The 25,586-nt window shown below is 45.4% G+C and overlaps 1 protein-coding gene across 2 annotated transcripts; it reads right to left on the reverse strand.

Annotated features, from left to right (window-relative positions):
* Positions 1-1,922: 1,922 nt before the first annotated feature.
* Positions 1,923-23,686, reverse strand: Mrps5 (mitochondrial ribosomal protein S5). Of its 2 annotated transcripts, XM_076833445.2 has the most exons (12): positions 23,450-23,686; positions 19,645-19,725; positions 15,155-15,292; positions 14,432-14,557; positions 12,218-12,451; positions 10,609-10,643; positions 9,672-9,762; positions 7,381-7,427; positions 7,077-7,134; positions 6,728-6,790; positions 4,910-5,046; positions 1,923-2,333 (listed from the first exon to the last, which is right to left on the reverse strand). In XM_076833445.2, the coding sequence occupies exons 1-12, from the start codon at positions 23,505-23,507 to the stop codon at positions 2,109-2,111; spliced, it is 1,293 nt and encodes a 430-aa protein (XP_076689560.2). In that variant the 5' UTR covers positions 23,508-23,686; the 3' UTR covers positions 1,923-2,108. The 2 variants fall into 2 exon arrangements, with proteins under 2 accessions (XP_076689560.2, XP_076689561.2); XM_076833446.2 differs by lacking the exons at positions 7,381-7,427; positions 9,672-9,762.
* Positions 23,687-25,586: the final 1,900 nt, after the last annotated feature.

Genomic DNA, 25,586 nt, shown 5'->3' on the forward strand with positions numbered 1-25,586 from the left:
TTCTGGGAAATCCTTCATTTAGCCTTTGTTTTTGAATATTGTCACCAGGCAAAGAATTGTAGGGTGGCTGGTGTGGTGGTGCATGCCTGTAATCCCAGCAGCTCGGGAGACTTGAGGCAGGAGGATCCCAAATTCAAGGATAGCCTCAGCAGTTTAGCAGGGTCCTAGGCAACTCAGCAGGACCCTCAGAATAAAAAATAAAAGGGGCTAGGGATGTGGCTCAGTGATTAAGCACCCCTGGGTTCAATCCCTGATGCCAACAAAGAAAAGAGAAAAAAAGCATTAAGGGTGGCATTGTTTTCTTTCAGTATCTTAAACATGTTGGCCCACCATCTCCTAGTCTCCATTTTTTTGGATAGGAAATCTGCTGTGCTCTGTATCCTTGCTTCTTTGTACTCAATCTTTTATTTTATTTCCTGCTCACTTTTGAGACTTCCTCTTTATTGCTGGTTAAAGAAACCTGATCAACTCTGGTTACCTTTGACAGCCCTCAGTTACCAGACCCATGTCCTCGACTCAGGGAAGGTACCTGGTCCTGAGGGAGTGACCCCTCCTAGCCTACTAGCCCCATTTTCTAGTAGTACACAGGATCGCTTCATTCCCCACATCTAAAATATCTTTTTGTTAGATACTGGAGGGAGGGTGACCCAACAAGACAGAAATTTTCAAATCAATAACTGCCTCCATCCAGTCAAATATTGCAAGAAAAACAAATGCAGCCTTGCCCACACCCCAATGGAGCCACAGAGGAACTCAGCAGTGCCAGGCCAGGATGGCTCTCTCCCAGTACTGCAGGTGCAGTCAGAGGCCTGGGGGAAACCGCAGCAGGGCCTGCACGTCCTCTGCAGTTGGTGGTCATGGTCACGTTCCCAAGGTGACCATTCCACCACCAGGGTGGCAGAGGAGGCTGCTGGGAAAGCCGCATCAACCCCAGGGTTTCAGAACACAGTAACGAAAATGTGTGAGATACCACTACTGATTATGCCAAAACCCAGAAAGTACAACTCTACCCAGGGGACAATGGAAACCAATACTGAGGTGACACAGATGTTCAAGCTACATGACAAGGATTCAGAACAGCCATCGTGGAAATGCTTCAGCGCAAATCACAAACAACACCAAACAGCAAAAAAATGGAAAGTCTCAGCAAAGAAATAGAAGATATCAGGAAGAATCAAATGGAAATTTAGAATTGGAACATACAACAGCCAAAATAAAAATACTGGGTGGATGGTCTGACAGCAGAAGAGAGAGGAAAGAGGAACTAATCCTGGACAGTAATGGGAACCACCCAATCTGAATCACAGAGAAAGCGCCAGGCTGGGGGACTGTGACAAGGGCCTACCTGTGTTGGCAGTGGATCGGAGGAGGATGGGTCAGAGAAAGTATTCAAAGAAACAGGAAATGATGATCTGCCCCACGGAGGAGGAACATGGTGGGTCACACACCTAACTGGGACCTGTGTCCACAACACTAAAGCGTCGTTACAACTCAATGATAAAAACACAAATAACCCAATTTTTCAAATGGGCAAAAAGAGGTGAAGAGACATTTCTCCAGACACCACATAAGCGGCGTCAAACGTGTGACAAGAGGTTCCCGCTGCTGGCACTTGATGTGCAAGTTGGAACAACGAGGCACTTCCTGCCACCAGGGCAGCCTGGGCCCTGTTGGAGGTGGGTGCAGCTGTGGGGGACAAGGCGGGAGGTCACCTCCCAGGGATGGACCAGCACGAGTGGGCATTGGCCTCAGCCACCACAGCCCTTCACGTCCCTGTGCACATTACCCCTGGGTGGGTCTTTTCCTCTCTCCCTCTTCCATTTACTTTTGTTGGTTTTAGCAAGTATTTAAAGTAGTCTTGAACGAGGTCTGTGTGTAACGTCCCTGTCACACTGCCTGGCACAGATCATGTGATCAATAAATCAAAACTAAAATTATTTATTTGTAAATAAAGAATGTTGAAATTTTCTCAAAAAAAAAAAAAAAGAGGTGACACGGCAAGATGTGAGGGGAGAGTCCCCAGGCGCCTAGGGCAGCAGGCACGGTGTTGCAGTTGGGGGGCCAGGTGGCAGGAAGGTCAGGTGGCTGGAAGGTCAGTGGCAGGAAGGTCAGGTGGCGGCCCTCTTGAGACCTGACCAAATAGAGCGTTTCATTCCCTGGGCAGCCTTCACCTCTTCCCAGTCCAGCCTGATGTCTGGAACCTCCTCTTCTGGCTCAGGATCCTTCCTCAAGGCCCCCCGGGGGGAGGCGACCACAATAGGCAGGGGGCCACATTCCTCCCGGAATTCCACCACATGGAGACCCTTCTTGTCGGCCAGCTGTTGGTGGGTTTCCTGGGCAAGACCACAGTGAGAACAGCAGTTAGGTCTACGAGGGTCCCTATGGCTATAGGAGCGAGAGGCGCCACCACAGGGGTGGGGTGGGGGTGCGGGTGCAGTACCCACCAGAGAGCTTGGGGGAAAGAGCAGTGCCAGCTGATTCTGGGTGGTTAAACCACAGTGGCTGTCACAGGGGGATGACCTCAGCCCACCTTCCCACCCCAAACTGGGGTACGCCAGGCCTCGCCTTCCAAACGCCCTAAGGACGTGCCTGCTGGGCCAAGCACCAAGCCTGAACCTCGCAGAGCCCTGAGATCTAACAACCAACTCACAGGAGGTCCAGGGGGGAAAGGACATCAAGGACCCTACAGGTGCTCAACCCTGGAAACACTATGGGACAAACCACCTGACTTCCTCAACACAACAGCAGCAAGGGGGGAAGAGAGAGGGACAGACCAAGAGAGCCTTAAAAGACACAGGAGAAACTTCAGAAGTGCTGACATCTTCTCAACCGGATTGAACCAAATCAACGGGATTGAATCAAACTGTGTAAAAAAATGTTTTTAAATTGGACGAATGGATAGATTTGAATGAACAGTTCGATACTTGATAATACTGAGTCATGATATTTAGGAATGGTAAGGGTACAATGAAATTTTTTTTCCCAGTGCTGGGGATCAAACCTGGGCCTTAAGTGTTCCTAGCAAGCACTCTACCATAGAAGTAAATGGATCCTTTAGATCCTCTAAAGGTTCAGAATCAGAAACCTGAGAAGTGGTTTCTGATTCTGATCCTTTAGAGATACACTGAAATATTTACGAATGAAATAAAATGGCACCTGAGATTTGGTTCAAAACAACTTGGTGAGGTGATGTTGAGAAACAAGACTAGCTCTGGTTAGGCAGCAGAGCCCTGGGGTCACTGCAGCAGGTGCCACAGAAGTCTAGAAACAGGCAAATACATCCAGTGGATGGTTCATTCATAGTTCCTGAAAAATCTGGTATGCGTAACCTCATGTTTCCAGACTATGGCTGCTTGTACTACCCTAATTCTCTAAGTGTTCAAAATTGGAAAAAAGAAGCTGTTTCATCAGGCACGGTGGCACATGCCTGTAAACACAGCCTCTTGGGAGGCTGAGGCAGGAGGGTCCTAAGTTCCAGACCAGCTTTAACAACTATCAAAGGCCCTAAAACTTAGTGAGAACCTGTTTCAAAATTTAAAAAAAAGGGGGCTAGAGATGGGCTGGGGTTGTAGCTCATTGGAGCATTTGCCTTGCAAGCATGAGGCCCTATGTTTGACCCTCAGCACCACATAAATAATAAATAATAAAGATATTGTGTCCATCTACAACTAAAAAATATATATATATTAAAAACAGAGGGCTACGGATGTAGCTCAGTGGTTAAGTGCCACTGGGATCATTCCTGGGACCAAAAAAAAAAAAGATAGGCTGTTTCATAAATAAAATAAAATAATTTAAATTGGTATCTTACAATCAAAGGCATCTCACCTAAATTAGTGGTATTTTTGCCTTTTTGAGTGGCACATTAAAAAATGCAACTCATCCTAACTGATGACATTTTAGAAGAGATGATAAATAGTATCCACAACAGAAGTTTCAAAATGCCAAGAGAAAACAACGACAGCACATGGAAGAAACATGAAAGGTAAATGCGACCAACAGCTTCATCACACCAAACAATTAAACAATTAACCCTCCCGAGCCTGAATTTAGAAATGCTTTGAAGGATGTTAGCTAAAAACCAACAGCACAAAAGCTGTTCCAAAAAGATCTTTTACTCAAAGCCTTCTTTTTTAAAAAAAATCTCTATATATGCATATATAAATAATATATACATATATATACAGATATAAAAATGATATGTATATACACATAAATTATACATACATAGTATATAAATGCATATACATATATTTTTCTTTTTTTCTTTTTTTTGAAACAGGGTCTTGCTAAGTTGCTGAGGCTGACCTCAAAATTGGGTTCCTTCTGCTCCAGTCTCCCAAATCACTGGGATTACAGGCGTGTGCCACCATGCCCAGCTTAATTTTCACATTTAGGCGTGTGCCACCATGCCCAGCTTAATTTTCACATTTTAAACAGAGGTATGTAAAACAATTATGTGTATCATCTTATTCAAAAACCACCCAGGCGGGCTGGGGTTGTGGCTCAGTGGTAGAACGCTTGCCTAGCATGTATGAGATACTGGATTTGATTCTCAGCACCACATACAAATAAATAAAATAAAGGCCCATCAACAACTAAAAAAAATTTAACAAAAAATAACTTTTAAAACTCCATCTGTTGGTTAATTACCATGAACTCTCCTTTTTTAAAATTTTTTCTTTCCACGTTTTTTACTGGTGCATTACTGCAGCTCTAGATGACGGGATTTGCTGCTGCATATCCACACGTGCACACGACCATTGCAAGCTCTCAGTGGGTCTAAGGGGATGCGCCACACACAGCAAAGAATGCCCACATCCTCAGGTGGCTGTGGAAGCCCCTAGGAGACCCTCAGCACCTTGGTCTGCAGCACAGCCAGACCTGCTCAAACCCCAGGGAAGGTTACCTGGCGGGAGAGCCCATGGAAGAGGCCCCGAGTGAGGTTGAGCATGTTGACGGACCCAGAGACCTTGGCATACATGTCCTTGATGCCAATGAGCCGGCAGATGGTAATGATGGCCCTGTGGCAGCGGAGGCCGTATCCTAGGAGACAGGAAACGGACTGAGTACCTGCCAGCATGCTGTCTTTCGTGTGGCTCTGGGTTTAGGGAATGACATTTTGGCTTCACCACCCCCAGCTGGTGTGACTTCCAGGACGACATTTATTCAATGGTATGTACAAAAATTAAACAGAACATCTACCTTAAACGTAGTGGGGGGGAAACCAGGATATTACTTAGATTAAGACTTAAGTGCCTGAAAACTCTTGGCCCTCTGCCCATGCCAGCTCCCGTGTCCATGTTTGGTTACCATCAAGGGAGACGCCTGTCCTCACCCTCCTAGAGCACTCAGTTGCCCTGGCAGCGACACCACTTCCCTCTCCTGGGAACACCCTCTGGCCTAAGTGGCAGCATCTCCTGAATTGGTGGCTCCTGGAGTATTTTCTCACCTCCCTGATGGCCTTTAGTGCTGGGGTGGTCTTCTCCCCTCTAGCCATGTGCCCTGCTCTTGGCCACCGGCAATCCATCCTCCAGAAGAGCTTCAAAAACACAAGCCAGGGCTGGGACTATAGCTCAGAGGCAGAGCACTTGACTGGCATGTGTGAGGCATGGGTTTGATCCTCAGCAACACAAGGCTCCCTGGCACAGCCTCTCACTTGCCATTGCTCTCTCAATTAAACAAAGATGTCTGCACGATCTTCCCCCACAATATCATTATCACACACACACCGTGCCTGACCCCGCCTACTGCACTGTCCTCACATGGCCTGTGCACCAGGGTACACTGCACCTGGGGCAGCCTGGAACGTTCTCCCAGGCCTGCCCCCTCTGCTCCTCTTCCTTCAGGATCTCACTCACACTGCCCCTGCTCAGAGGCCACCTCTGGCCACCCTGATGAAGGTGGCCCTCCTCCTCCTCCTGACAGCATTGAGGAAGGCACAAGACAGTAGCTCAGTTGCTTAGGGCCTCACTAAGTTGCTGAGGCTGGCCTGGAACTTGCAATCCTCCTGTCTCAACCTTCTGAGTGTCACTGGGATTACAGGTGTGCACCACTGTGCCCAGCTCCTGACCTGAACTCCTGAGATTTAAAAAAACTACAGTCAAACGAAACAGGTTCTTACTACAGAACTGCAAGCAAAATGCAAATCCAAATGTTTAAGAATTCTACACCAACAGTGCACTGGGCGTGACTGTCCCCATAACCAACGCTGCCTGTGACCTGTCCACAAGACAGGAAAGGCCATTTCTGCTCACCCAGTGCCACAATGAATAGATCATAGAAGTTCAACAGCACTCGACGGTGAGGGGCTGGGGGGAGCACTGTGACAGCACGTGCTTCACAGGTGCGGGGCTCTGGTTTAATCCCCAGCACCAAATAACAAGCCTAACACCATGACACTTGTAGAGGAGCAGCACGTGACTGGCAGGAAGGAACACTGTCCAGCTGGGTGAAGGCTCCCGGAGGAACCACGTGCCCACTCATCCAACTCGACCACCACCACGTGCTCCGCCCTCCTCAGCCACACCAGGAACAGGCCTGGGCCTGTGCAGCCCGACCTTGGCTTCTTCCCCAGGAGCCTCGCCTTCCTCAGCCTAATTCAGGCCTTCCCATCTGTCACTCTCAGGATGAGTTCAAGGAGAGGCGAACAACGCCAGGGGAGAGGATGGAATTGTTGTGGTTTCTCTGCTTTATATTCAACAGAGAGTCAGAGCTTTCCAGTTACCTCTGGGCTGTTTCTTCATCTTGATGTGCGTCCTCTTGTATCTCAACGAGATGTCATGGAATACTGGGGGGTAAAGCAGACACAGGAGGGTCAGGCGTGTGGCTTTAATGTCTGCAAAAGCCACAGAGCACCGGGTGCTGCCCTAAGCAGCCAGCCCACAGGACACACAGACGCTGACCCGACTCATTCTCCTGCCACCCCCCACCCCCCACAGGCCAGGCTGTCTCCTCATTTTGTACATTTGTAAGAATGCAGTCAGAGCAACACAAAGACACCCACAGGGCATGTCAAAGACACACCATGACACAGTGGCATTCTGCAAATCTTACAGGAAAAGACCCACACTCACTTGTATGGTCTTCATACCGCTCTATGTAATGCAAATAGTGGATGGCTTTGTTCTTTGCCTGAAGAAAAGAAGGAACACATTCTCCTAAATCTCTCGCTGGGTTTCAAAACTATTTTATAAAGTATTTTATTACAAAAAATTCCACCTATGCACCTTAAAAGATAAGGACTTAGCCACAATATCATTATCACACATACACTGACGATTCCTTCGTGATACGTGACTGTGTGCCTGCAATGCCCCCATGTGAACACAGAGCTTTTCATCTTCTACTAAATGTTAACAAAGAAAAACATGCACGTACTTTCCTGAAAGCGTCCACCCGCTCAGTAGCCTTCCCAATGGCAAAACCTTCAAAAGAAAAAGCAAAACTTATGAAAAGGAAAGCTACTCTGACCCAGCCTGTGCCTCTCCCCAGCTCCCAGTTTGGGCTCTACAACATTTCACGCCCTTCTTTCAACTGCCCACAGAACACCTGCTATGCACAACCAGCCATGAAGAAAGCCAGAGATGTGCTCATCTGTTCTGAGGCAACCTACAGACTTCACATTTAGATATATAACATTACCTTTTATAAATCTCTAATAAAATGAAATATACTCAACTTTTAAAATTAAGTATGCTCTATATTTATAAAAGGCAAATGTTTTTGGACACTTGTGCAAAGAGATTAAAATGACCAGAAGGTATGGGGGAAAATACATTGTTATAGAGTAGAATTTAGATTTTAATTAACCAGAAAAATAAACCCAATAGTTTCCAATTTGTAAATGCTTTACCCTAAGAAATGAGGTTTATCACAAGTTGCAGAAATGCTTCCATTATTTGCTGTCACCATTTATTATTTAATTTGAAAAAAGTACTTTGTTTTAAAATTATACACAGGAAAATAAAATAGGCAAGACATCTGAGGCCTGGGATGAAAGGGGCTCGAGTTCCAGTTCCTAGTTTAAACAGAACAAAGTAAACCATGGGAGTCCTAGAGGGAAATATGAGTGGACTTACTTATAATCTTCAAATGGAGACTTTCTAAGCAAAACACAAACCAGAAGTGACCTAGGACTGATAAATTTGCTATGTTAAGGTTTAAAACTTCTGTGGATTTTAAAGCTTCGATGTGGAAAAAAAATTCAAAACTAAGTCAAAATATCTGATAGACAAAAAGGGCTCATGTCCTTAACTTACAAGAAGCTAATCCCAATCAATAAGGACAAGAAAACCACCCAATTAAGAAAACAGGCAAAGCACCTGAACTGACAGATCTCCAAAGTGAAAGCGCAACGGCCAATGAACACGCAAAATGGCATCGGCACTCTCCTAACTTAGAAAGTGCAGGTGTAAACTAGGAGAGATGTTTCAATGACAATCAGTAAAGTCTAATACTACTCAGGGCAAGGACAGGTGGCACAGAGGGACATAAACTGCTGCAACCTTTGAGGAGGCGATCTGGCAATACTTGACATTTACATCTAGTGTGGCAGCAATTTCAAGATATTTCTCCTATTTCTATACTTCCAAAAGTTCAACAAACTCCATGTACAAAAAGGTCAATGTTATTGTTGTTGTTTTTAATAAATGATACAAATTTGGAAACAATAGGGATTGGATCAAAAATCATGTCTATGCACACACTGGAACACTATGAAACCAATACCAGAAATCTGCTTATGCTAACAGAAGACCTCTGAGGGCAAAACCAAGCAAGAAGAGCAAGGTGCAAATTCATGGCTATAATAAGATCTCTGCTAAGCTTTTTATAAAAAGGTAAAGGGAGGTAACATGGACACAAAATTTCAGAAAAGATATTTTTGAAAAGAGACGACAGTAACTGCTAACCATGGTCTCTTACAGCAACGCACTATCACGTATTTTGCTTTTGCTTTGAAATTTTCAAAAGGAAGCAACTAACAGTTTTTCAGTTCTATGTGAACACATTTCAAAAACAAGATGTTCAGTAGGGAAACTTTAAAAGTCTAAAGAAGAAAATTTAATGATTGACAAACCTGCTAACCCAAGTGAACAGTGTATAGTCTTCTAGTTTTTTTCTTTGCATGTAAATGCCTTTAAAAAAAATCATGATTACATGACAAATTTTTAACAAAAATTACTTATTGTGTAAGTAATTTTTCACAATTCTTTAATGGCTATAGAATATTACTTTGGAGGCCTGGGGTTGTGGCTCAGAGGGAGAGCACTCGCCTGGCATGCGTGAAGCACTAGGTTTGATCCTTAGTACCACATAAAAAATAAAGATATTGTGTCCACCTATAACTAAAAAATAAATATTAAAAAAAAGAATATTGCATTGGACAGCTATCCTGTAACTAGGCCCAATTGGACTTGTTCTAATTTTTCACTATTATGCACAATACAATGGTGTCTTAAGCCCTTTAAAATACCCAGTCCTCAGATGTAGGCCTTAAGAGCTCCTCTTTCTTTCTCTGAGAAGCTTTGTGGTTTACCACCAAGTTTGTGAGCCCAGACCTCTAGACTAATAGACTAACTCTATTAGTAGGGAAAAGTGAGACCGGCAGCAGGGCCCTGGCTTCCAGCCGGGCAGCCAGGCCTCTTTGTGTCTAGCGTCACCCCACTCACCTGCAGCTCCCTGCCCATTCCCCACAGCCACCAGGACACGGACTGATCTCTTCCTTCCCTCTTTGGCTGTCATATTGAAAACATTTCTTACCTAAAAGACAAAATGCTTCATCAATAGGACAGCTGAAGAAAACTGAGGTCGAGGACGAGGACCTGCTGGCTCAGTCACACAGGCTTGGTGAGGGGCCCACACCTCAGTCTGTAGGCACAGAAGCAAACTCCCCAAATGAAACCTCCCTCGGGAGCATTTCCTCAAGAACAGCAGGGAAATAAGACTTTCCCCTCCTACTTCACAGGGTTATTAGGAGAGTTAACTGAGATGACCTTGAAAAGAATTTGCAACTATACACCTCAATATACCCCATCGTAGTCAATGTACCACAGGAAAGAAAACACTGTGGATTAAACTCTGAAATAGTTTAACACTGATTATAAGACAAATTCCAGTATCAAAGGTACTAAAATATCTTAGAAATGATGAAATGCAACGAAAAGAAAAAACTTCGCAGGACTGGATTGCTATGTTAAGGATCAGGCTTAAACAAGAATACGGAATTTGGAAACACCTATTTATTATAAACTTCAAGAAAATCTCCAATTTTTTCAGCCTATTTTTAAGGCCAGGAACTATGAAACTATTAACTAAACTGCTTAAACGACAGTTGTCCCCTTTCCTTCCTAGGAAGGAGTTTAAGGAAAACGGAGGCTGAGTCCACACTTTTGAATGATCTTATAGGAAACAACCTACATATGAAAGACTCTTTCAGTGGGATTAACTTCACCAACATGAAGGAACTGAACTTCAAATTGTGTTAATTCCTCCCTGAACTTGAGTCTGTGTCCGAGAGATCACTGTAACCACAGCTTTGCTCAGCTCCTCCTGCCCACCCCACCCGACCCCAGCAAGGACCCTGGGAATTGAGCTCGGCAGGCCTACCTCGAGTATCCTGGTATCAAAGTCCTCATAGGTTTCTACAAGGAGAGAAGAAAAAGCACACAGATAAGAGCATCCAAGCTGCTCACGTGTGACAGCCTTTCCCAAGTGCCATCAGACTTCTAATGGGAAGAACCTGAGCTCTCTGGTGCCGCTCTCCAGGTTGCGCCCCAGTTCCCATCATCCACGGGGACTGCCTAGCCTGACTTCATGAGCTCAGCCATGGCTCTGACTACAGCCTCCCCATCTCCAGCTCCCTGCCGCCAGCTCCTGAGGCACAGGTTCCTGGAGCGCCAACACCTCCACAGCCTTCATTGCTGCTTTCCCATCTGGTCTCCTGGGGTCTTCATAGCCTCTCTCACGACAAGACACCAAAGTCCCTCACTTCTCATGGATCTCGCCAACGTCCTCAATCCCTACACTTTTGTCTCTACCGCCCTCTCCAGGCCAGAACCCAGGCAGCTGTCTGGTCACAAGTGGCCTGCTGGTGCTGCCGGGAGAGATCAGAGCCTGGCCTACGCTCACCACTCTCAACTGTGGGTCTGACCGGCTCGGGAACTCCCGGCTCCTCAGCTTTCAGTTCTCTTGATTCAGCCTCTGCTCACCACCACAGCTGTTTCAAACACTCCCCAATTCTCTTGCTTTTACTTATTACAGAAAACCTCAATTACATAATAAAATAGGAGAGCAGAATAAAAGCTTCTGTACCCAGCAGTCGGCTTTGAAAGCAGTCAGCTCCAGAGTCAATCTTCTTTCCTGGACACTGCCCAGGTCCCACCCGCTGGGTGATAGTGAAGCCAGTGCCAAGTGCCACCTTCTCATCAAGAAATATTCTGGTGGCCATGTTCACCAATGCCACTATCTGGCTTGATGACTCCTGACCAAAGCTACCAGATACCAGGTGACCTCCCCACCTTTCCACCCGCATTGCACAGGCTCACCCAAACCTGCACCCTGCCCCTGCTGGCTAACAGCAGCCTGTCTGTCTAAACTCTGGATCTGGTTACTGGGGACTTGGCTCGTGGGCAGGTCCTCTCCCTCCCAGACCTCCACTCTCCTGCACGCTCGCCCCATCCTCTCCAGCCCAACCGTTCCTCCTCTTTGAGCCAAACTCCTGTTTGCTTCCTCCTCTCCCACTCACTGGCAAGAGCAAGATTTTCAGGTTAATTTGCCTTCTTTGGGGAGGGGGAGGCTTTGTTTTCTAATTCAGCCTAAGTGTCGTCAATTTTCGTTTCATATTTGCTTTTACGAAGGCTTAGTGACAGCTCTCTGGGGTCTCTCAACTCTGCTGTTAAACAGCACTCCAAGCCTGAGGCCACGTGTTTGGGAAACACTGCGCCAACAGATCTACAATGCACACCACCATCTAAGGCACCTGCTAAGGCACTGGGACCCAGGGCTTTCCACCCTGTTGGAGGAACACTTCCTGGTTACAGGCCTCTAGTGCCCCACAAATGCAACTGGGATAACAATGTGGAAAGTTAGTCAAAGAGGTCAAATTTTTTTTCAAAAAAGGTAATCTAAACAGACAAGTAAACAATAAATTATTTTCAGAAACACTGTAAGACGACACGTCCTCTACCCAAAGGCAAGCGAACCAGGCTTCCACTACCTCCATTGGGACCAGGGTCCGGGGGACCGAGACTGAGGCCACCCCACGTGTTCCCACTCCAGCCTCGCTCCCGCTTCACTTTCATCTTCCGCTTCCGGTCCCACTCTTCCCTCTGCTGGAGCATGTCAGCCGCCACCTGCTCCTGCTCCTCCTTGCTCCTCTGGGCAATGGTCTGCACGGCTCCATTTCTCATGAGAGGGGCATTCAGACCCGGCCACAGGAAGCCGTAGCGCCCTGGAGGGTTAAGATTATAGGTAAGTGACAACTTCTAAAAGGTGCTCACTCTTCATGTTGTTAATGCCAGGGAACACGTGTACAGACACCAGCACAGTATTGTGGAGTTGGAGCTGATGCGATCACTCGGCTGGTGACCTTGCACTGTCACAGTTTTATGCACACCTACCCTACAGGCATGTGACTGCATTTTCACTTTTACCAAGAGAAACACCTGTGAGGCCTGTAAGTGCTAAGATGTCTGCTGAAACACGACCTGTAACACACGCAAGCCGAGTCAGCAACAGAGGAACGGCTGAACACACAGCCAGCAGGTGCCATATCCTGCACAAAATCAAAAACCGTTGCTCTTGGGCTGGGGATGTGGCTCTCAAGCGGTAGTGCGCTTGCCTAGAATGCGCGCCGCGCAGGGTTCGATCCTCAGCACCACCGAAAACTAAAAAATAAAATATTAAATTCTCTCTCTCTCTCTCTCTTAAAAAACAAAAACAACAACAACAAAAAAAAACGTTGCTCTCCAGGTTCTGATGTGGAATGATTTCTAAGACATGTTATTATTATTACTTTTGGTTCTAGAAATTGAACCCAGTGGTGTTCTACCACTGAGCCACATCCCCAACCCTTTTTATTTATTTTGAGACAGGGTCTCACTAAGTTCTTCTGGCCGGCCTTGACCTTGTCCTCCTGCCTCAGCTTCCCCAGTCGCTGGGGTTACAGGGGTGTGCCATCATGTCCAGCCCTGAGACCTCTTATTGGGTTTAAAAAAAAAAAAAAAAAGCAGATTATACAACTGCATATACCATATGGTATAATAATTTTTTTTTTTAAAGAAAGCATCTATTTCTTTTAAGGAATTTATACAAATGCGCACACGCGCACCCACAAAAACTGAAGAAAATACCAAAATGAGACCAGTGGCTCCTCAGGCGAGACAATGGGAATGTGGACGGCAGGAAGGACATCAGGGGCTTTTAGTTTTCTCTACAATCTGCGTTTTTACTGAGAAGGTATGCACACAATTTTTATAATTTGAAAAAATAAATTATAGCCAGACATAGTGGTGCATGTCAGTAGTCCCAGCTAGGTGGGAGGCTGAGGCAAGAGGGAGGTTTTAACCTGCAAGTTCAAGACCAGCCTGGACAAGATGGCAAGACCTGTCTCAAAAAATAATAATAATAATAAAATAATAATAATTATCATTATTATTAAAAATAAATAGCAAATATTTAAAAAGTAAAATAAGATACAAGTAATAAAAGCAGATGTGCAATATGAGAAGTGCAGCACAAGGTGCTTCCTTTATTTCTGAAAGGTTGTTAGTATCAAAAACGATGGGTTTGCACAACAGTAAAAATAAGTCAGTTCAAGTTCAGCATCCTATTTTTACTTTGAAAAGCACAAGTATAAACAATCACATCAGCACGTGAAGGACCAAGGCCAAGTGCAGCCCACCAGCTGTTTTGTAAATAAAGTTTTACTGGAACACAGCTGGGCCTGTCCAACCATGCGCTGTCCATGGCAGTTTCTGTGTGACAGCAGCCCAGTTGAGCAGCTGCAGCAGGCCCTGTGACTACAGGTCTGCTCTTGGTCACTGTCTTCTCTGAGCAGGGGAAGCCTGCCAGCTCTCTGGGAGCTCCACCCGCCTGCACTGGGCTGTGCAGCACAGGGCCTATCACAGCTGTGCCCCACAGGGGTACTTGACACTCTGGGGCAGCTGGTAAGCCCCCTGGTTGGACTCTAAACCACGGATCCTTGTGCGCTTCATGAGAATGCTTCCAGTTTGCCAAATATCCATAAAATCTGGGGAAAACACTTTAAAAGCACATTGACTCTTTTTAGAACTAAGTTTGCCGTTGGGCCCCCCAAGGCCTCCCTCAGACCCAGCTTGCTTCCGGTTGCTCCTCTTCCCAAGATCATCAGTTTCCCACCCCAAGTTCAGGACCAAATCTGAAAACTGTCAAAACAACCAAACACGTTTACCTTCACCAATGACCTGACCCCTGTTCAGATCCTTCCTTCTCTTTTTTTTGCTTCTTTTGCCTCTTCCTTTTCTTGCCCCAGCACCCGTCTCCGCTAACGCACCTTTCCAGAGCTCATCTGCTGTCACTGTAAGGGAACGGGGTTTTTAAAAATTCTGTAGTTATAAAGCAAAGATCTACACTCTCCTAAGAATAGAAAGGCCAGCAAAGCCCAGCTTCACCCATGTCACTGAGATAATGAAAATAAAATAAAATCAATCGTATAGTGAACATAAAACTAATACATCTGGAAAACACAAGCGGAGACAATTCCACTTTTTTCCACAAAAGATAGCTAACATTAAATCCCAGTAAGTCCCTGACCAGTAGACTTGCTTGGTCTCAATAGTGACATCTCTTGAACTTTTCTAAATGATATGTCCTAGCAAAGGCCCAGCTAAAAATATTGAGGGCCTTCTTGGTGTAACTCTAAATCAGCAGGGTATCTGGGGCACAATTCAATACTTTTAGGCCTCAGGTGCCCCAAATAAGGGGCTCCAAGTAAACTAGTGCTCTCCAAATACAGCTGTAGCACATGAGATAATTCTAGGGGCTTCCCGGACATGCATTTTTAGTTTAATAATCACTAAAATGTTAATTCGTTTAAGACAGAAGAAAAATCAAGACAGGAAAGCACCCCTACTTTCCTGTTGCAGGAGGTGGAAGTGTGTGGCAGTCTACGTACATTTAGTGAAGAAGCTGTAGGGTCTGTACTGCTGGCCTGACCAGCTGCTGGGAGGAGAGATACAGCACTGTGTCTGCAGTGCATGGCTCAAGCTGGTGAAGTGTCCACTGTCTCTGGCTCCCCGCAGTGACAAAGGGCCTACAGAGAGATGAAACAAAACTGAGTTAGACGCTCCCTGGCTGTGGCGCTGCCAGCACCAAATAACTGTTACTGATAAAAATAAGTCACTAAAAATTCTAATCTTTTAAGAATCATATTTTGAGGACAATTGTTCTTTAAAAAATAAAACCAAACTTTTGAATGAAAGCCACCTAAATGCCCATCCTAGAGAGGTCATGGTTCATTCGCTCAGTGGATGTCCCAGTCTCAAGAAAGCTCTGTACAGCCAGGGTTTCTGCTCTGCATTATCCAGCCCAAGCTCCTGGGCTGCTCTGGGCAAATGGCGCCCTCTGCTGTATGCAGCTGGGCAGTGGACAGATGAGGAAAGACCTTCAAGTGAAACTGTTCAGAAGAACAAGACTCTCAATGTGTAGAGGGTACCCTGCCCTTTATGCTCAAAACACAGGGAGGCAGGGAAGGCATGTTGTAGACAACTCCAGAAGATCATGCAAGAAACTGAAGAGCGGCTGCCTCTGTGGAAGAAAACAGGGGCATTTAGGGCTGAATATGCAAGACTTTCATTTGGGGGAATATTTTTTTTTTAACCACATGCATCTATTACTTAAAAAAAAATGTTTTAGAACAGCCATGTCTGAGAGGAAGCCATCTGACCAGTCCCAGGGATGGCTGTGTCATGTGAGGATGAAGGCAGAGGTGACAGGAACAGGTGGTGATGAAGGAGTGGGACAGTGCTGGCAAGATCAGTGCATGCACAGATTCTTGAGCTCTGTGCTTCACTAGAGAAGTGACAGGGTTAAAACAGCCCTGGAGGGAAAGTGGCCTTAAGGGTATTAGCTTGATAAATAGAAAGCCAAAAAAAAAAAAAAAAAAAGAAAGAAAAAATGACAACAGCTGTTTTCAAGTCTGAGTGAAGCCATGCAGAGGACAGTAACTGTGGCTTCATCAGCAGCACCAACCATGACTCACAGGGCCAGAGAAAAAAGGCAGGTAAGGACGGGGAGAGTGACATCTAAGGGCAGTAGGAAGCCATGGAAATAGTTCCACTGAATACAGAGACCAAAACACAAAGGGATAATCTTTGATTACTGAACAGCACTTAATATGACCATTTTTGTTTCAAATATAGGCCTTGCCAATGTCACAAGGTACTGGATGAGATTTCAACATTAATTCCAATTCCAGATGATTTGCTCACCTGTGTGGAGCGAGATCGCACCTAGCACACAGATGTCCTCTAGACCTGTAGCCCACCTGATGAACTACCAAATAAAATGTAGCTAGGAAACACTGAGTCTTCATTTTTTTTTTTAAATTGTTGATGGATCTTTATTTATTTATATCTGGTGCCGAGGATCAAACCTAATGCCTCTGGGGGCTGGGGATGTGGCTCAAGCGGTAGCGCGCTCGCCTGGCATGCGTGCGGCCTGGGTTCAATCCTCAGCACCACATACAAACAAAGATGTTGTATCCGCTGAGAACTAAAAAATAAATATTAAAAAATTCTCTCTCTCTCTCTCTTTTAAAAAAAAAAAAAAAATCTATTGCCTCACATGCTAGGCAAGCGCTCTGCCACTGAACTACAACGCCAGCCCTGGGTTTTCATTCTTTAACAAGACAGAACTTTATCATTCCAAATCTCGTTCTGCTACACACATTTTAGCCTTTCTTGTAAACACCTTCATCTTCAACATGTATCTTAATATTAAGACATTTCATCTTGCCCTGTTCAGCATTATAACCTTTGATGTAGTTCAAGAAGTGTAAAAATTACTAACAGATTTTTTTGAAAGACTGAAATATCACTCATAGCTAATAATGTACCCAGCCTAAAAGAAGTCAAATGTCAAAAATAAAAAGAAATCAACTTTAGAATTTAGAAATAGTCACTGTTTTGTTTTGTTTTTGTTTTTTGTTTGTTTTTAATGGGAGGTGGGGGAACTGGGGATTGAACCCAGGGATTTGTATACATTAGAAATAGTCACTTTTTCTAGGTGCAGTGGCACATGACTGTAATCCCAATGACTCAGGAGACTGAGGCAGAGGATTGCAAGTTCGAGGCCAGCCTTAGCAACTTAGCAAGAACCTGTTTCAAAATAAAACATAGGGCTGGGGATATAGCTCAGTTGGTAGAGTGCTTGCCTTACATGCACAAGGCCCTTGGGTTCAAACCACAGCACCACAAAAACAAAGAAAGAAAGAAATATATAAAAAGGGCAGGTGATGTGGCTTAGTGATAGGGTGCCCCTCAGTTCAATCCTCAGTACCACCAAAACAACAGTCAATTTTCATGCACACTTGTGTAACTGGCTTTTCTTACATCGTGTTATGATTTTTTAAAGAAGAAAGTTCAGTAGTTCAGGCTGAGTCACGTTCTGAAGCTCAGTTACAGGTCATCATCACCTCACTTATCAACTCTGTTCTGATCCTTTGAGTTCTTATTAAGTTTAGGTCATGAGACCCCAGACTCAGGAAGCAACAACCCTGCAGCCTGCAGTGGGATAGGCCAGAACCCCTCAGGTGGGGACAGAGGGGCCCCCAGGGTTCCACCTCAACACACATCACTTTCCACACCAAGAACTCCTTCCTTCTCACTTGGGTCTCTTCTATGAAACCAAACTGGATGGTGAGAGATTTTAGAAAAATTATTAATATGTTTCTGACTGATTTGTTGCAGCATTTAGAAAAATATAGTGATAAGGAAAGCAATCAACTTCTTAAAAATCAGGCAATTATTAATTCCAGGAAAAATTGTAACAGTAGAATACTACCTAGCTCAGCTCTGAATGTGCACATAATTTAATAACAAAAACAATGCCCAGAGATACAGTCCAAACTGTGCTTCTACCTATACTGGAAGAAAGTAAGGGTAAGAATAGACTGTTACATCTCCAATTAGCATAACAATGTTGATTAAAGAACAGCAGACACAACATATTTAGAAATATAACCAGAGAAAGGTGAAAGTATTGAAAGTGTCCCTAGATGATGTGAAGGAGCAGGAAAGGACTAGGAATGAAAGCTCAGAGCCTTTCATGACCTTTTGGAAACTCAATTTTTTTTTTTTACTTCTGGTATGGTGCTGGGGATTGAACTGCGGGCCTTGGGCATGCTAGGCAAGGCTCAACCTCTGAGCCGCACCCCCAGCCTGGAAGTTAATATTTTAAGGAATAGCACAACAACCTGCAGTGGGGATAGCTACCCCTATTTACAGACGAGGAAATCCAGGTGTCAGAGGTGGGAAGTCTTGCTCCAAATCAGTGCTCCTTTCCAAAGCCCATCCTGGGCCACCCCTCAGCCAAGAATGGTGTTCACTGGTCTTCCTCCCAGAAGCCTTTCCCAGGCCCCTACCAGCTCAGGTCAGGGCAGTGCCTGGCACATGTTAAGGGGCAAATGAGTTGTTTATAAACCAGTGAGTGAATCAACCAAGCCACAAATCAAACTGGTTGATTCACAGTGGGTGTGACAGGTCGTAGGAAATCTGCCACTATGCAGAAAGCCCTGTCAGCTGGACTTCTCCCAGGATCTCCAAGGCATCTCACAGGCGGGTCTCCAAGATAAAAAGGCAGGAGACCAACAGTGAAGCCCAGCATTCAGGGGTCCCAGAAGCTCAAGGACACAGCTCCAACCCGCACAGCCCAGGTGAAAGGGCCAGGCTTACCTGCACAGCAAGGTTGGCCTGGACTTCCCAGAAGGCAGCTGAAGAAAGGCCCTGCACTATGTCAGGGAAGTCTGTGTCCAAAGGAGGGGGCATCACAGCATCCAAACAGCTCTGGGACCAGCCCTGCCATAACTGGCTGTGTGATTTCTTTCATTCTTTTTTGGGGGAAGGTACTGGGGATTGAATTCAGAGGTGTTTAACCACTGAGCCCCATCCTTAGTCCTTTTTATTTTTTATTTTAAGACAGAGCTGGCCTTGAACGTGCAACCTCCTGTCTCAGCCTCCGAAGTTACTGGGATTACAGGTGTGCACTACCACACCTGGCCTGGCTATATGATCTTGAACAAGTCACTTGGCCTCTCAAGAGATTCACCTTATCATCTCTAAAATGGGAATAAGCTCCTGAAAGCCAGTGTGAGGACTGAACAAGGTGACATGTTTCAAGCCTAGTGCACAATACCTACTCAACAATGACAACCATTATTTTTTAAAGCCTTGAACTACAACAACTGCAGTCATAAAAAATTTGAAAAATACTCAAGGTTAAAAAAAAAAAATTAAAAAAAAAATAAAAATAAAAATAAAAAAAAAATACTCAAGGTTGTACATTACCATCATCAAGGACGTACGTGCCTTGTCCATTCACATTTTAAAATCTACAGAAACTCTTCTTAAATCTTATGAGAACAGCTAGTTCCCAAATGAATCTCACCATTGCTGAGAGTGGTCTTCAGCGCCAAAACAGAAGCTGTTGGAAAGGTGTTCAGGGAAAGCTGCCTGCACCAGAAACGACCTGTCAATTAAAAATAAGTAAATAAATATTTTTTGGTTCCAGTGCTGGGGTTGAACCCAGGGCCTGGAGCCCACTGGCACGTGCTTCACCACTGAGCTACATCCCCCCTTCGTTTTTTGAGACAGGATCTCCCTAAGTTGCCCAAACTGGTTTCCAACTTGCAATTCTCCTGTCTCAGGCTCCCAAGTTGCTGGGATTACAGGTGAAGGCCACCGCACTCAGCAAAAAGTGGTTTTGCTTTGTGGTGTGGGGGATAGAACCCAGCACCTCATACATGCTTGGCAAGTGCTTTACCACTGAGCTATGTCCCCAGGCCTCCGGCAAAAAAAAAAAAAAAAAAAAAAAGTAAATAAATTTTAAAGATACATTCCTACATGAAGAGGAACATTTAAAATAATAACGTGAGCCAGCTACTGTGGCACAAACCCGCAATCCTAGATACCAAGGAGGCTAAGGCAGGGGAAGTGCAAATTCAGGTCTCGAGATATAAAGGGCTGAGGATGTGGCTCTGTGAAGCACAATTGGGTGCAATGCCCAGTACCCCAAAAATAAATAAAACAGTAACATTCACAGAATAATACCATCCACAGAATTAAAGAACTAAGAGAAGTGGATGAGTGATTTCCGGGCTCAGTGACCACTGGCCAAGCAGCTGCCATCATGCTGCACCTTCTCTTCACCTCCCATCAACCAGGCACCATGCTTGGCAGTCACCTTAAAAATCCCCCTGCCGTGGGCCACACTTCTGCTGTGGTCCTGCTGCCACTTCTTTATGCGGGCCTTAGCACCCCTCAGCCACAGGTTAAAGGTTTCCTAATGGGTCTCCCACCTCTCCCCTTGAATTTACCACCTTTCTACAGTAAGAGGCTTCATCAATTAACAGCCCTGACATGTCCTCCCCTGGCTCCCTGCTGCCAAGTTACAAATTCTGGGCACAGCCTGCAGGACTGCCACATGGCCCCAAGCTTCCACACCAGTCTCCCCCTGCCCCTGCCCCACCCTCCCCATAGCCATTCAGACACACAGTTAGTCCTGAACTTGCTCTCATACACTTTTGTGTCTCCAACAGATCCTGGAGGCTCAGCAGCTTTTGTGAAACCTGTACCCTCTGGAGCCCCCACAGCACCAGGATCTGACTATACCTCCCTGTGCAACCCTTCATACAGTGCGGTTCTCCAGAACAGATTTGGACAGCATTTATGGGCAACTGATTTTTGGCAGAGGGACCATGACTATTCAATAGGGAAAGAGGAATGTGTTCAATAAATGGTGTTGGAATAACAGGGTGTCGACCCATAGAAGAATGAAGTTGGAGCCCTACCTCACACCTTATGTACAACTTAATTCAAAATGGACTAAAGACCTGAAGGTAAAAGCTAAAACTATAAAACTCCTAGAAGAAAAACAGAGGTAAATTATCATGACCTCGGGTCTAGCAATGTTTCTTAAACATAACTCCAAAAGTACAAGTGATAAAAAGAAAAAAAAAAAAAACAAACATAAATCAGACTTCACCAAAATTTAAAATAAAACCTGTGTTTCGGGGATGGGGATAAAGCTCAATGGTAGAAGAACCAGCATGCCTGGGTTCAGTCTCTAGCACTACAAAAACAAATAAACAAAAACCTTGTATGCCTCAAAAAACACTATCAAGCCAGGCTTGGTGGTGCATGCCTATATTCCCAGCAGCTCTAGGGGCTGAAGCAGGAAGATTGTTGAGTTCACAGCCAGCTTTAGCAAAGCTCTAAGCAACTCAGTGAGACCCTATCTCTAAAAATATATATATAAAAGGGTTGGGGATGTGTCTCCGTGATTACGCACCCCTGGGTTCAATCCCCAGTACACACACAAAAAAACCCCACAAACTATCAAGAAAGTTTAAAAAACAACATATGGAATAAAATTCTGCAAATCATACATCTGATTAGACACCTATAGAACTCCTTACAATTCAATAATAAAATGAAAACCCAATTTTAAAAGAGCCAAAACACTTGAACAGACATTTCTCAAAAAACATGTAAAAATGGCTAATAAGCACATGAAAATATATTCATTATCCATCAAGGAAATGCAAATCAAAATTTCAAATTAATACCATTTTATACTCACTAGGATGGCTATAATCAAAAGAACAGATAATAAGAAATGTTGCTAAAGAAAAATCAAAACCCTCACTGTACTCTCAGGTACTTCGAAAACATTGTGGCGGACCCTCAAGTGTGGAATTACCATTTTATCCAGCAACTCCATTCCCAGGCACATACTCAAGAGAAAAGAAACATGTAAAAACATGGCATGCTAATGTTTACAGCAACATTAGGCATAGTAGCCAAAAGCTGGAAAATAACCCAAGTGTCCCTCAACTGATGAGCAGATAAAGTGTGGTGATGGATACATTACAATTAAGCCCTAAGAAACTCAGGATGATACATGTTACAATGTGGGTGAATCTTGATGACCTTGCACTAAATAAGCCAGCCATGTATGTGGTTCTACTTATATGAAATGTCTAGAACAGGAGAGCTAGGAAGAGTGGAAAATAGATCAGTGGCGGCTACAGCTAAAAAGCTTCCTTCTTGGAGTGATAAAAATGTTCTAATTAGATTATAACGATAAATGCACAGGTTTGTGAAAATATTTGTGCACTTCAAATAGATGAACTGTACAGTATGTGAATTATAGTTCAATGAAGCTGAAAAAAAAAATAGTTATACACAAGAAGACAAAAAAAGGGGGGGGGGGACCGCACTTTGGTGTCAGGAATTTGGGGTGCAAAAACCTATGTCCCTTGCTCAATCTGTGTGGCTCCCTCCACCACCTGTATAAAGAGTGTAATAACAGAATCTACTCCATAAAGGGATTGGGAAGACAGTGAGGGAAAACGCATGAACAGAGGAAGACAGTGGCTGGCACACAGTTTAGACTCAGGAAGGAAGACAGCCTTGAAATAGTAGGAGATGGGGGAAGAAAAATAAAAGGGAAGAGACAATCATAAGGACAAAAGAAAAGAATATTAAGGTCAGATTTTCTGCCAAGATTGCTGGTCAAATTTTTTGCTGCAAAATGAGTTACCAAAAAAAAAAATGAACTTTGAGGGTTTTAGGGGGCTTTGAGTTCCAGAATTAGAAATGCTGGACTGTGGACTTAACAACAAAATAGGACAGAGAAGGCAGGTGGCAGGCAGGTGGCGGCCACACAGCGGCCCTGGAGCCAACCTTACGCAGCAGAGCAGCAGGGCGCCTTCCTAGGGTGCACACAACCCACCAGGACCCGGGGGACAGGTGCGGCGACACTGCGGGCTGACGTCCGGGTCATCCGTCTCTGCACTGAGGCCACCGGCCAGCTGGAATTAAGCTGACCGAGGCCAGTGCTCTCCAACTCCACCTGGAGAACCACCATCACCTTCAGAGCCCCGCGGGCGCCTCTCAGCCTCGAACCCGGTGGGCATCACCCTGTGACCCCGGGGGTCGCGCCTGCCCGCCGGGAAAGCGAGGCTCGCCAGTTCCCTCCTCTCCACCGAAACGAACCAAGAAGAACCGAGTGCACTTCACGATCATTTTACAGCCAAGTGCCCCGACGCCCAGAGGCAAGGAACCCGCGCAATGTCACCCAGCGGTCCCGGGCTGGATGGGAGAGCCGCGGGAGGCTGCTCGCTCCCCTCCGCCCGGACTCCCGCAGGCCCCGGCGACCCCCGGCTCCCGCGCCCCCTCCCCGCGCTCACCCGTCGACACGCGGCACAGCGCAGGTAGGCAGCCCGCAGCGCGCACCGCCGCCGCCATGCTGGAGCGCGACCCGCGCCGCCTCCCTCCGGGGCAGCCGTTCCTTCGCCTGCCGCGAGGTTCCTCGTCAAACGGCGGGCCCCAGCCCTCGGCTGGAGGTGAGAGACCCGGGGACCACGCCGTAGCCCATATCGGGTTGGAAGGATTATCCGGATGGGCCACTGGGTAGGTTGGGTCAGGCGTAGCCGCGGACAGCTCCGCGGGGTCCTCGCGCTACGGCCCGGGGGCGGGGCTGGGGCGGGGCCAGCCCGGGGCGGGGGTCGGCGAGTTGGAGGTGGCTGCTAGAGAGGGCCCGGGAGGTCGGGCTGGCCCAGCGAACTCTCCAAGGTACCCAAGGCCGGGAGAGTCTAAGTGTAGGGAGGATCCACAGGGTGGATAAGACAGAGGAAGTGTGGAGAAATTGAAACCCGCTCCAGGAAAGCTCTGGAAGTTTGGAGATGAAGTACTTTGCTCGGGTTTCACAGGCATTTCTGCATTTATTCTGATTCCAACGTGTGGTCGTCACACACGCATATCCCGTGGTTTTTCCCTTCATCTCAGGCTCCGCTTTATGCAGTGTGTTCTTGCACAAATGATGCACAAACCTGCCACAAAGGACGGCAGGAATGTGTTGTAAGAAACTGGGACTCCTGCTCGGATAGTCTCTAAGGATCGGATCAGGATTAGAATGTTCAGATATACAGCAAAGTAAAAATAGTGGCAAACTAGAAGCAGAGCCTGTCAAGACTGACATAGTTGGACTGGGGTTGTGGCTCAGCGGTAGAGCACATGCAAGGCCCTGGGTTGGATCCTCAGCACCACATAAAAATAAAACAAAGGTATTGTGTCCAACTACAACTAAAAAATAAATATTAAAAAAAAAAAAAAAGTGACACGGTTGTTGTGCACTGCTGACCTTTGTGACTAAGTGAGACAAAAGCCAGTTCAGTATGGACAGCCCAGGTCAGATCCGTGGCAACTTTCTGGTCTGTGTTGTGGTCAAGCCTTCAAATGCTGTAAGGTCAATAGCAAGTTTGTTTTTTATTTTGGTTGGCATGTTGTTTATACCTAAATAATTATACATTTGAAATAATTATACATTCACAGGAAGTTGCAAAATTAATACAAAAAGATCCCATGCACCATTCACCCAGTTTCCTGAAATGGTAATATTTTACAGAGCTATAATGTGAAAACCAGGAAGTTGGCATTGGTGTAACCCACTGAGTTTGTTCAGATTAATCAGTTTTGCATGGACTCATCTAGAAAGTGTGTGTGTGGAGTTCTATGCAATTGTAGCATAAGTAGACTTATGTAACCACCAACACAATCAATGTACAAAACTTCGGTCTCCACAAAGATCCCTCCTTTCACCTGTAGAGACACTCATCCACCCTCCCACCATCTGGAAGATGGCAACCACCAATCTATTCTTCATATCTATAATTTTGTAAACTTGAGAACATTAATAAATGGAGTCACATAGTGTGTGATGTTTTGAGTTGGCTTTTAGACTGTTGCTGTCTATTCAAGTTGTTTTATAGTTTCTCACTTTTATTACTAAGTGCTTATTATTACTGCCATTTGTTTAACCATTTGCCCTTTCTAGCATATTTGGCTTGTTCCCAGTTTGGGGCTATTCCAACCAAAGCTATCATAAACACTCATGTACATATTTTAGACATTTAAACTTTAAAAATTGTAGCAAATACATGTAAACTTTGCCATCTTAACCATTTTAAGTGTGCAGAACAGTGGCATTAAATAAATTCATATTGTTGTGCTATCATAATCACCTTCTGTTCATAGTATTCATTTCATCTGTGCTGGGTGTGGTGGTGCACACCTGTAATCCCAGCTGCTTAGGAGGCTAAGGCAGGAGCATCACAAATTCAAGGCCAGCCTTAGCAACTTAGTGAGACCCCATCTTGAAATAAAAACAATAAAAAGAGCTAGTGATACAGCTCAGTGGTAGATCATCCCTGGATTCAATCCCTAGCACTGGGGGAAACATTCTTTACATTTTGAAAAACTGAAACTGTACCTACCAAATGCTAACTCCCCCTTCCTGTCTCTCAGCCCTACCTTTCCCCTTTATGT

Source organism: Callospermophilus lateralis, chromosome 14, assembly GCF_048772815.1.
Source record: "Callospermophilus lateralis isolate mCalLat2 chromosome 14, mCalLat2.hap1, whole genome shotgun sequence".
Lineage (NCBI taxonomy): Eukaryota > Metazoa > Chordata > Mammalia > Rodentia > Sciuridae > Callospermophilus > Callospermophilus lateralis.

Excerpts from the sequence above, each read along its gene's own strand:
- Mrps5 (XM_076833445.2), bottom strand. The coding sequence starts at position 23,507 with ATGGCGGCGGCGGTGCGCGCTGCGGGCTGCCTACCTGCGCTGTGCCGC. Across the intron at positions 15,293-19,644 it reads GAAGACCACTCTCAGCAATG|GCCCTTTGTCACTGCGGGGA; the intron begins GTGAGATTCATT and ends ATCTCTCTGTAG. Across the intron at positions 12,452-14,431 it reads GGGTCAGGTCATTGGTGAAG|GGCGCTACGGCTTCCTGTGG; the intron begins GTAAACGTGTTT and ends TTAACCCTCCAG.